We start from the raw sequence: 11,544 nt of genomic DNA, 5'->3' as shown, positions 1-11,544 counted from the left end.
AGAGGGCTGGGCAGTACAGGACGTACATTTCTGGGGGGAAATCTAAGACTGGGAGTGAGTTGGGGTCACTCTGCAGTATAACCAAGACTGGTAAGAGCACCCAGACTTAGCTGGGAGTGACTTGCATGCTGGAGGCTGTTTGTGAGCAGTCCAGCCTGGAGGTTACAGCAGCGAAGCAGTGTAAAGGGCACCCCAGGCTGACACAGCTATTCATTGGTCTGGATTGAACTCCAGGTATGTCACACCTCCACAGGAACAGGGGGAGGCATACGGGGCATGCACAGCACTGACAGACACTGCAATTCGAAAGAACCTGATTTTGCATGCATGAGGCATGTGCACATGTACGGCGGGATCCACAGTGACAGTAACTGGAAGAAGCAGAGGCACTGTCAGGGGCCAGGGAGGAGGGGCAGTGGGAAGGAGCTGAGGACTCTGTGGAGACCAAGAATGCCAGTTGGTAGGAACCAGAGTGGGGAGCTGCGTAGTAGGTGGAACTGAAAGCATTGGAGCCTGGTCATGGGAGGGCACCAGGGATGGTTGTGGGGGAGCCAGAGTAGAAGGGACCTGCAGGCCAATAGCTTAGGGAGTCTGTGCAGATAAGCAGGGTGTAGGAGGCAGTGTGGCCTAGTGAACAGAGCACTGGACTGGTTCTATTCCCAGCTCTGCTGCTGGCCTACTGGGTGACCTTAAGCAAGTCATTCCCCTGCTCTGTGCCTCAGTTTCCCTGTCTGTAAAACATGCAGTCTAAAGGCCAGAGAGCCATGCCAGCGTGGGCTGCACTTGTTCTCCCTCTGCTGTGAGCTCAGCTAAGCAGAGACAGACCTTCAGTGCAGCACTAGGGGGTGCTGTGTATGGGAGTTTCCATTTTGCAGCTATGGGACAATGCCCGAGATTCTAGTGTGCCATAAATAGAAAATTAGAAATGTGGATATGGAATCAAAAAGCAGGTGATTTCATTCCTCCTGATAAAGCAGTTTCCGCCCATTTCTTATGCAAAAAATATCAGCTGCCCATAGTAGGTGGCAGTCACTTCCACCCCAGCAATTAGACCATACATAGACACATGACCAAACGGTACCACTAGAAGATCTGGTTAAGAGGGTTGGTAGTAGCAGACACCTTGCAGGCGATACAAATGGCTTAATTCTGTAATGTCTCGTAGTGACAGTGGCAGTGGGTAAGCCAAGATTGGGCAGGACATGAGCAATGTATCGAGTGCCGTAGCTCGACGAATTTATTGAGAACAAAATCTTTAACAGCTTTTGCAAGGCTTCGAAGGCTCCAGCTAAAGCAGGTTTCACTCAGCAGCCAAAATGCTGGGAAGGCCATCAGCCGGCAGAATTGTTTTCTGCCCCCTACTGGTGTGTTCTCTGCAAAGAGCTCTCCACTGTTCTGCTGCCCAGGTGTGCTCCTCCCCAGAAGTCTGCATACTAGTGTTACCAGATGAATTAAACCTTTCACTGAACAGACGTGTCTGTGAGTAACCAGACATGGAACGCTCAGGGGATGGAATTCTAACACCGCCCCCGAGAGATCCTGGATATGAAGCTTCCCGAATGGGCTGGGAGGCTCCCAGTTGTGGGCACCCACTCCCCCTGTTGCTTTCATTGACAGAGCAAGGGAATTATGCGGGGGAGGCAGTCCAGGCTACAGCTCTAGGGTTGACTGAATCGTACAGATCCTTGGGAATAGGCCAAGACTTTAGCCACAGAGACCCTGCGTGCAGCATGGTCACTGTCAGAGAGGGGACGCTGGAGCAGATGAACAGGACCTAGGGATCCCTTGCTGCTGACTGGAAGAGGGGTGCATAGGGTTTTACAAGGATCGCCAGCCGAATATCAGATATCTGCCAATATCAGGTGGCACATGAGGTCTCTACAAGAGCCAGTGATCACCATAATAATTGTGATTAAGTTCTGATACTGTTTAAGGAGTTATGAATCTGTGCAGAAAATTGTGTTCTTAAGGGCTTGGAGTCCATGAGGGTACGTATCTTGGAAATGTTCCTATCTGGTAGGACGTAGCTGACACTTATCTCCCTGTCTGGCCATGGGACTGTGTTGTCCGCCTATTGGCACAATGAGCCAGATGCCAACTGAGAGACTGTGAAATCTACAAGAGAAACAAGCAGGGGGCAGGACGGTCCCGTTTATGAATAAAGACAAAGGCTTGGTCTGGTCTGTCTCAGCATGCAAAAGGATGAACTGAATCCTTCCCCAAGGAGGCAAACTGACAGCATGCATATCTCTTGGAGGGAGGGTCACAGGTGGAAAACACTGCAAGGATTTTGGGTGAGCAATATTTTATTAGGCATGAAATTTGCATGAGCAAGACTTCATTAGACATGATGCTATCTTATTAATCTAGGCTCTAAAATGTGTGATGATTTAATGTCATATGCAGCCATTTGTTTCCAATCTCTCTACTTGCTATGACCGGAGTCTCTGTGCTCTGTTAAATAAACTTAGACTTGTTTAGAGTGACATCACAGTCTAAGTGCTGTGTGTTAAGCAGAGCAGTGATGCGGGGTGGAGTTGGTACACTGGCGAGTATAGTTTCTTTAGAAGCAGCTGATCAGTGAATACTGCGAGTGGCCAGTGGAGCAGGGGCTGGATGCTCCACGGAGACAATGGGAGCTCTCAGGGGTTGGTCTGTGGCTACTGCTAAGCAGAAGAGGGACAGCGGGGCCTGTGTTGGCCTAGAGGGGAGGGCTGATGGAGTTGGGGAACAGAGCTGACCCTGGCAGGCACAGACAAGGCTATTTTGTGTTAAGGGCAGGTGGTAGCGAGGTGCCAGCGAGGTGCCCACAGCCCTGGATACTCCCAGGCAGCATCACAATGGGGCCTGGATCTGATTCTGCGTGGCTCCTCCCATCCCCAATTCTGAGCCCAGCTGCATTTCCCTGGGGCTTTCCTGGTCATGAGGAAAAGTGGGAGCAGGCATCCCCCAGAAATTCACGCCCTCCCACCTGGAGTCACTCCCCAGCCCACGCCCCACAGCAGCAGGGCACGGGTCAGGGAGTCATGTTGGGCTCAGAGTCCTCAGCCCTGTGTAGGCAGCTGCTGCTCTTTTGCCCGCTCAGGACGTATTAACCCTTTGGGAGCCACAGCCAACCCCTCTGCCACATCCCCCTGTCTGGCAGTGTGGGAAGTGTCAGGATGGATTCAGCGCCACAGTGGAAGCTCCTCTCCTCTCAGTGCTGTCTCTGCTCCCACGCGGCAAGGACGTTCACTGTGAGGATCCCAGCCAGCAGGGTTCCCAGCACCCCCAGCACAAGGATCCCCTTGGCATGGCAGTAGGGCAGTGACATGGCCTGGGGCAGGGTGGGAACCTGGAATAAATCAATGGTTAGGAGATTTCCTCAGTCTGGAAAACCCATATCCGCACCAGGTGCTGGGAGCTCCAACTCCGAAGAGCCTGGATGGGGATGGGACGCAGATGCCCAGCTGTTCCCGTTGGGCCGGATGCAGCACAATGCTCAGTACCCCCAGCCATAGATCTTCCTGCCTAGCACCAGGATGGGGTGTAGGAATTGGGGAGTAGCCCTTTAAAAAGCCTGCAAGCCCTCCAGTGGTGCTCCCTGTGCCCTAGAACCCAGCCAGAGCAGCAGTGTGTATATATAAGAGCCAGCCCTGCACAGGCCGTTCCGTGCAGCATGCGCTCAAGGGGGAGGGATGGAGCGAGTGTCACCTTCACAGGCCGCCTTGGGGGAGGCGCTGGCTGAGCTGTTGCTAATGGGATTCATGGCCGTGCAGGTGACGGGCGAGTCCTCATCTCCCAGTCTGTGCTGGACCAGCACAGATTCCTCAATGGAGAAAACAGGGGCCCCTGCTGAGCGTGTCCAGATGTATTTGATGGTCTTGTTCCCCTCCCCGGCGCTGCAGGTGAAGGTCACATTGCAGGTGCCGTTCCCAGCCATCATAGACTGGATTCTGATCTCCGGCTCCGACAGTTGCTCTGGGGCCCAGGTTGGGGGTGGGAAATACAAAATAACATTGTACAGAGGCTGCTGTGGATAGAACCGACTGCAGGTCCCTCCCTGCGACAGCCAGAGGCTACAGTGGTGGGGAGTGCTGAAACCCGAGGGTTAATGGCCTCCCACTTAGAGACTGATTCCCACAGGTGAGAACAATGCCAGCCTCCCAGAGGTTAGCTGAGCCCCCCTCCAGTGGCAGACCCTGATTCTGTAGGACTTTCAGTGTTAAAAAGTAAGAAAAAAATCATTATCCGCCTGCGTTTTGAGGTGAGATTTTCATAATGCTCTGAAAGGTGCAAATAGCTGCCATGGGGGGCGTGTCTGATCTACAATCACAGATCCCCTTAAAACCAGTGGAGGCCAAACATCCTATTTCAGGCTCCACAGAAGGAGCCACCCAGTCCCTTTATATCAAAAACCTCTGCTACAAACAACAGAGGGAATGCCCAAGGAAGGTCAGAGCTAAGCTGAGTGGGCTGAGGGGTTTCTCTGCTTGTAGATGCAGGGACTAGGAGACTGGTAGCAGGTGGAGTGTGTTTTACGCACTATCTACTCAAGAAAGACTTTGCCACCAAGGCTATATCGGAAGAGGCACGCCAGCCAACTCTCCTAGCAGAGAAGTGGCTTATATCAGCAAGAGTTCCTTAGCTTATACTAGCTCACCCGATGACATAAACTATTCCAGCAACAGGACCTATTTGCTGGCATAAAAGCGTCAACACGAAACCTTTTGCCGGCAATGCTATGGCAGTTAGGAGAAGGATTTTTCACACTCATGACTGACACAAGTATGTCAGCAAATCTTTTAAGTGTAGCAGCCTGAGCTGCACAAAGCGAGGAGGAGGAGTGAGTGTGACAACTCTGAGAGGGAACAGAGATATGGGGCTTCTTGGGCACGGAGCCCACTGGAGGGGCAGATGTGGGGGTTCTGAGCTACCTGCTCTTCTGTATTTCTACTACAGCCAGGGAGATATGACTCTATGGACGTTCTTTGTAAATAAGCAAGATGGCACCAGAGTACCCCTCCCTTGGAGTGTTGATTTCTCCTCCTAGCAGAAACAGCCATGGATGTTGGCAACCCGCTCAGGCCCAAGAGGCAACGCTCCATATGGCACCCAGTCATAACAACTCTCTGCTCTGTGAGGGCATTACAGAGCCTGGATTTGTAAGGATTTGTGGGACTAGAACCCAGCTCTGCAGAGCCCAGGACAGCTACATTGCCACTGGGAGGCGGTAGAGAGTCATTTCCAAGGCGCACTAGGGAGATCAAGCGCTGCAGGAAGTACCACCCGAAGGGACTAGAGTGACAGCACCCTGCAGCCTTCTGATTGGTGCAGGCTCACTATTTAAACTGAGGGTGGACTAGGAAGTTATCTGGGCACCTACATAAATTTCTGGCCTGCTGTGATGTCACACCTCACCTTGCTTTCTGATCTCTGACCCTGGCCTGACCCGACCTGACCCTCACCTCCTGATTCAAGTTTGGTAACTATCTCTGATCTCTACTCTCTGACCCTAGCCTGACTCTGACTCTTGCCTACGAAGCCCAGCTTCAGCATTTACTCTGATCCCTGCTTGCTGATTACCACTTCATGGATATCCTTGAACCTGTGGGCACTAGCCCAGCTGTGACCACTAGGTCAGACCACCTACACCCTGGTCCTTTGCACTGGGCCACTTTCTATAAGAGCTGACCTTGCTCTGCTGTACCCAAACTAAATTTCTGGGGCCCAGTTGCCAACTCTTGTGACGTTATAGCAAGTCTTATGATTTTTAGTGTTGTTTTTTTTCATCCTCCTAGTGCAGGAGGATCTCAGCTTTCATTTAAAAAAGAAATAAGTCTGTAGCTTTCATAGCTGCAGGGCAAAGCTTGGTAGCCTGAAGCAAGTGAGACCCTAAAGGCCCCAAAGCCAGAAGGCAACTAACCCTCCACTCCAACATTTATTATTTTTAACATAATCTCATGATCTTGGGGTCCTGACTTTGATTTTTGAATATTTGGGCCTGGTGATACTGTCAGAAAATCACTGGCAATTTTTAAATCAAGATTGGATGTTTTCCTAAAAGATCTCCTCTGGTTAAAATGCAAATCCTTTTGGGGCAGGTTATCCAGGAGGTCAGACTAAAGGATCACAATGGTTCCTTCTGGTCTTGGAATCTATACAAATTTTATGCCACCTGCAAGCCCAGCCCAGCCCAGCCATCTTTGATGCTGACCAGTGCTGAAACAGCATTACAAGGTTTCTGCAGAGCTGGGGTCTATTTTAAGCACAAATCCCCCCTCCACCTCCACACACTCACTGTGAATGTGCAGGTCATAGCTATAGAAGATATTGCTATCTGCAGTTGCTGTCTCCCAGCTGTACATGCCAACGTCTGCCAGCATCAGGTTGCTGATCTCCAGCGAATAGCTCTGGTTGTGGAGTCTTGCTCTCCCTCGATATCTCTCGTCCTCCATCGAAACGTGGGGCAGCGCTCCAGGGGCCCCTGGAGTGATAACTGCTAAAGGCCTATGTGACGCATAGGCTTCAGCATTGGCAGGGGAGGGGCCGTGCCAGGTGATGCTTTGGAAGGCTCCAGGATTGAGGAGAGGGAAAATGACAGATTCTCCCAGAATTCCGTTCATTGACACTGGGAGACAAGATACTGTGAACGGACTTGCATCTAACACAGAAGACAAAGGAGACTTGAGGAAACTGACCAAGTTCTGTCCCCCCACTCCCTTCCAGCCCTGGTTTCCCAGCCCTGTCACTTGAAGGGGGCTTTCTGTACAATGGTAATAAGCCCCAGCCCTTCTCTAGCATGGCCCAGGCTGGAGTTTTTCACTCACAGGAGTGATTTGGGTCTCACAGCCCCACTGTGCAGCAGAGAATTACAGTCCCAGCCCTTTACAATTCCCCCTCCTGTGCCCCCTGCACAGGGATTCATGGTATTCAGTGGCATTGAGTCACCATACTGGACAGCAGAAGCTCCAAAGAGCCAGCCCCGAGCTTGTATCTCTGTTTAGCAGAGAAGGAAATGGAAGCCGGCGGGAAGGGGCACAATGAGTCACTGGCAGAGCCAGGAATAGGAGCAGCTGGATTCAGTGGCCATGAGTCCAGGCTGAAGGTTTCATGCTGCTTCGCACCTGCCCCATACTCCCTGCTGCCCGTGCAGGGGTGTCAGGGCTTCAGAGAGGCAGCACGTCTCGCAGCACAGCCCTCCTGGCTGGCTCCCAGACCTGCGTTCTCTCCTTCTTCCCCTAGGCTTCATGAAATACGCTAACTGTGACCAGAGTCTTGTGCACCCAGCCATCTGAGCTGCAGCCTGTTCCTCTCTATGCCCAGCCATCGGAGACACACCCCATTTTCCCTCCAGCGCAGGCTGGATCTCAGAGATGGATTACTCGACGATTGCCTGTTCTGCTCATACCCTCTAAAGTTCCTGGCCGTTGCCACTGTCAGAAGACAAGATACTGGGCTAGATGGACCATTGGTCTGACTCAGTATGGCCGTTCTTATGACTTCAGACCAGCTAACAATGGGAGCTTCTGTGCTTCTCTTTCTTGCTATTAACCGGAGTTGACTTTGGAAATAATGTCCCCATCCCCTTGATGTAACTCCCCCAAGACTGATGGGCCCCACAGGGTGGATATGGCCCTGCGTCACTTACCTCTGGGCTGGGAAACCATAAGCAAGAAGAGAAGGAAGGCACAGGGAGCTCCCGCCATTGGTGCAGGGTGGGCTGCAGAGCAGTGAGCAGTTGAAGGGCAGGTGCCCCAGCCAATCAGTCAGAGACTGAGGTGATCTGAGCATCTGGGTCTGGATGACAGGGATTCTGGGATCGCCCCACTGAGCAGTGAGGGCTGTGCGAGAATAAATCGAACGTCAGCAGCTTCGAAGCTTCCTTCCCGTCATATCTTGATTTAAGTAAGGCTCTTGACAGTCCAACATGACATCTGCATAAGCAAACTAGGGAAATATGGTCTAGATTAGATTACTAGAATGTGGGTGCACAACTGGTTGAAAAACCATATTCAAAGAGTAGTTATCAATGGTTTGCCATCAAACAGGGAGGCAGTATTTAGTGGGGGTCTCACAGGGGTCAGTCCGTGGTCTGGGTACTATTCAATATTTTCATTAATTACTTGGGTAATGGAATGGAGAATACGCTTATAAAATTTGCAGATGACACCAAGCTGGGAACAGTTGCAAGCATTTTGTAGGACAGAATTAGAGTTCAGAATGACCTTGACAAATTGGAGAACTGGTCTGAATTCAACAAGATGAAATTCAATAAAGACAAGTGCAAAGTACTTAATTTAGGAAGGAAAAATCAAATACACAACTACAAAAATGGGGAACAAATGGCTAGGTGGGATTACTGGTGAAAAGGCTCTAGCGATGATAGTGGATCAAAAATTGAATATAGAACAATAATGTGATGCAGTTGTGAAAAAGGCTAATATCACTCTGGGGTGTATGAAGAGTGCCATATGTAAGACACAGAAGGTAATTGTCCCACGCTACTTGGCACTGACGAGGCCTCAGCAGGAGTAGTGTGTCCGATTCTGTGCACCGCACTTTAGGAAAGAGCTGGACAAATTGCAGAGAGTCCAGAGGTGAGCAGCAAAAGCGATAAAGGTTTTGAAAACCTGACCTGTGAGGAAAGGTTAAAGAAACTGGGCATGTTCAGTCTTGAGAAAGGAAGACTGAGGGAGGACCTAGTAACAGTCTTCAAGTACATTAAGGGCTGTTATAAAGAGGATGGGGATCAATTGTCCTGCATGTCCACTAGAGGTAGGACAAGAAGTAATGCACTTCATCTGCACCAAGGGAGATTTAGGTTAGATATTAGGACTAACTCTAAGCCCTGGTCTACACTAGGACTTTAGGTCGAATTTAGCAGCATTAAATCGATGTAAACCTGCACCCGTCCACACGATGAAGCCCTTTATTTCGACTTAAAGGGCTCTTAAAATCGATTTCCTTACTCCACCCCTGACAAGTGGATTAGCGCTTAAATCGGCCTTGCCGGGTCGAATTTGGGGTACTGTGGACACAATTCGACGGTATTGGCCTCCGGGAGCTATCCCAGAGTGCTCTATTTTGACCGCTCTGGACAGCACTCTCAACTCAGATGCACTGGCCAGGTAGACAGGAAAAGAACCGCGAACTTTTGAATCTCATTTCCTGTTTGGCCAGCGTGGCAAGCTGCAGGTGACCATGCAGAGCTCATCAGCAGAGGTGACCATGATGGAGTCCCAGAATCGCAAAAGAGCTCCAGCATGGACCGAACGGGAGGTACGGGATCTGATCGCTGTATGGGGAGAGGAATCCGTGCTATCAGAACTCCGTTCCAGTTTTCGAAATGCCAAAACCTTTGTCAAAATCTCCCAGGGCATGAAGGACAGAGGCCATAACAGGGACCCGAAGCAGTGCCGCGTGAAACTGAAGGAGCTGAGGCAAGCCTACCAGAAAACCAGAGAGGTGAACGGCCGCTCCGGGTCAGAGCCCCAAACATGCAGCTTCTATGATGAGCTGCATGCCATTTTAGGGGGTTCAGCCACCACTACCCCAGCCATGTTGTTTGACTCCTTCAATGGAGATGGAGGCAATACGGAAGCAGGTTTTGGGGACGAAGAAGATGATGATGATGATGATGAGGTTGTAGATAGCTCACAGCAAGCAAGCGGAGAAACCGGTTTTCCCGACAGCCAGGAACTGTTTCTCACCCTGGACCTGGAGCCAGTACCCCCCGAACCCACCCAAGGCTGCCTCCTGGACCCAGCAGGCGGAGAAGGGACCTCCGGTGAGTGTACCTTTTAAAATACTATACACGGTTTAAAAGCAAGCATGTGAAAGGATTAATTTGCCCTGGCATTCGCAGCTCTCCTGGATATACTCCCAAAGCCTTTGCAAAAGGTTTCTGGGGAGGGCAGACTTATTGCGTCCTTCATGGTAGGACACTTTACCACTCCAGGCCAGTAACATGTACTCGGGAATCATTGTACAACAAAGCATTGCAGTGTATGTTTGCTGGCGTTCAAACAACATCCGTTCTTTATCTCTCTGTGTTATCCTCAGGAGAGTGAGATATAATCCATGGTCACCTGGTTGAAATAGGGTGCTTTTCTTCAGGGCACACTCAGAGGAGCCCATTCCTGCTGGGCTGTTTGCCTGCGGCTGAACAGAAATGTTCCCCGCTGTTAGCCACAGGGAGGGGGGAGGGTTGAGGGGGTAGCCACGCGGTGGGGGGAGGCAAAATGCGACCTTGTAACAAAAGCACATGTGCTATGTATGTAATGTTAACAGCAAGGTTTACCCTGAAAGAGTGTAGCCACTGTTTTATAAAATGTGTCTTTTTAAATGCCGCTGTCCCTTTTTTTTTTCTCCACCAGCTGCATGTGTTTCAATGATCACAGGATCTTCTCCTTCCCAGAGGCTAGTGAAGATTAGAAAGAAAAAAAAAACGCACTCGAGATGAAATGTTCTCCGAGCTCATGCTGTCCTCCCACACTGACAGAGCACAGACGAATGCGTGGAGGCAAATAATGTCAGAGTGCAGGAAAGCACAAAATGACCGGGAGAAGAGGTGGCGGGCTGAAGAGAGTAAGTTGCGGGCTGAAGAGAGGGCTGAAGCTGAAAGGTGGCGGCAGCGTGATGAGAGGAGGCAGGATTCAATGCTGAGGCTGCTGAAGGATCAAACCAGTATGCTCCAGTGTATGGTTGAGCTGCAGCAAAGGCAGCTGGAGCACAGACCCCCGCTACAGCCCCTGTGTAACCAACCGCCCTCCTCCCCAAGTTCCATAGCCTCCACACCCAGACGCCCAAGAACGCGGTGGGGGGCCTCCGTCCACCCAGCCACTCCACCCCAGAGGATTGCCCAAGCAACAGAAGGCTGGCATTCAATAGGTTTTAAAGTTGTAAACTTTTAAAGTGCTGTGTGGCATTTTCCTTCCCTCCTCCACCACCCCTCCTGGGCTACCTTGGTAGTCATCCCCCTATTTGTGTGATGAATGAATAAAGAATGCATGAATGTGAAGCAACAATGACTTTATTGCCTCTGCAAGCGGTGATCGAAGGGAGGAGGAGAGGGTGGTTAGCTTACAGGGAAGTAGAGTGAACCAAGGGGCGGGGGGTTTCATCAAGGAGAAACAAACAGAACTTTCACACCGTAGCCTGGCCAGTCATGAAACTGGTTTTCAAAGCCTCTCTGATGCGTACCGCACCCTCCTGTGCTCTTCTAACCGCCCTGGTGTCTGGCTGCGCGTAACCAGCAGCCAGGCGATTTGCCTCAACCTCCCACCCCGCCATAAACGTCTCCCCTTTACTCTCACAGATATTGTGGAGCACACAGCAAGCAGTAATAACAGTGGGAATATTGGTTTCGCTGAGGTCTAAGCGAGTCAGTAAACTGCGCCAGTGCGCCTTTAAACGTCCAGATGCACATTCTACCACCATTCTGCACTTGCTCAGCCTGTAGTTGAACAGCTCCTGACTACTGTCCAGGCTGCCTGTGTACGGCTTCATGAGCCATGGCATTAAGGGGTAGGCTGGGTCCCCAAGGATACATATAGGCATTTC

The 11,544-nt window shown here is 50.9% G+C and overlaps 1 protein-coding gene across 1 annotated transcript; it reads right to left on the bottom strand.

Moving 5' to 3' along the window:
* Positions 1-3,196: 3,196 nt before the first annotated feature.
* Positions 3,197-7,688, bottom strand: LOC141977444 (SLAM family member 9-like). Its single transcript, XM_074938941.1, has 4 exons — positions 7,631-7,688; positions 6,281-6,643; positions 3,693-3,960; positions 3,197-3,332 (listed from the first exon to the last, which is right to left on the bottom strand). The coding sequence occupies exons 1-4, from the start codon at positions 7,686-7,688 to the stop codon at positions 3,197-3,199; spliced, it is 825 nt and encodes a 274-aa protein (XP_074795042.1).
* Between the last annotated feature and the right edge of the window lie 3,856 nt (positions 7,689-11,544).

This window comes from Natator depressus, chromosome 24 (assembly GCF_965152275.1).
Source record: "Natator depressus isolate rNatDep1 chromosome 24, rNatDep2.hap1, whole genome shotgun sequence".
Taxonomy (NCBI): Eukaryota; Metazoa; Chordata; order Testudines; family Cheloniidae; genus Natator; species Natator depressus.
The sequence above is the reverse complement of the archived record's forward strand: the minus strand, read 5'-3'. Positions and strand labels throughout refer to the sequence as shown.

Bases quoted from the DNA above. Each gene is read 5' to 3' on its own strand.
- LOC141977444 (XM_074938941.1), bottom strand. From the start codon at position 7,688: ATGGCGGGAGCTCCCTGTGCCTTCCTTCTCTTCTTGCTTATGGTTTCC. The intron at 6,644-7,630 runs GTAAGTGACGCA...CTTCTGTGTTAG, and splicing joins TATGGTTTCCCAGCCCAGAG to ATGCAAGTCCGTTCACAGTA. The intron at 3,333-3,692 runs TGACACTCGCTC...TTTATTCCAGGT, and splicing joins CCCAAGGCGGCCTGTGAAGG to TCCCACCCTGCCCCAGGCCA.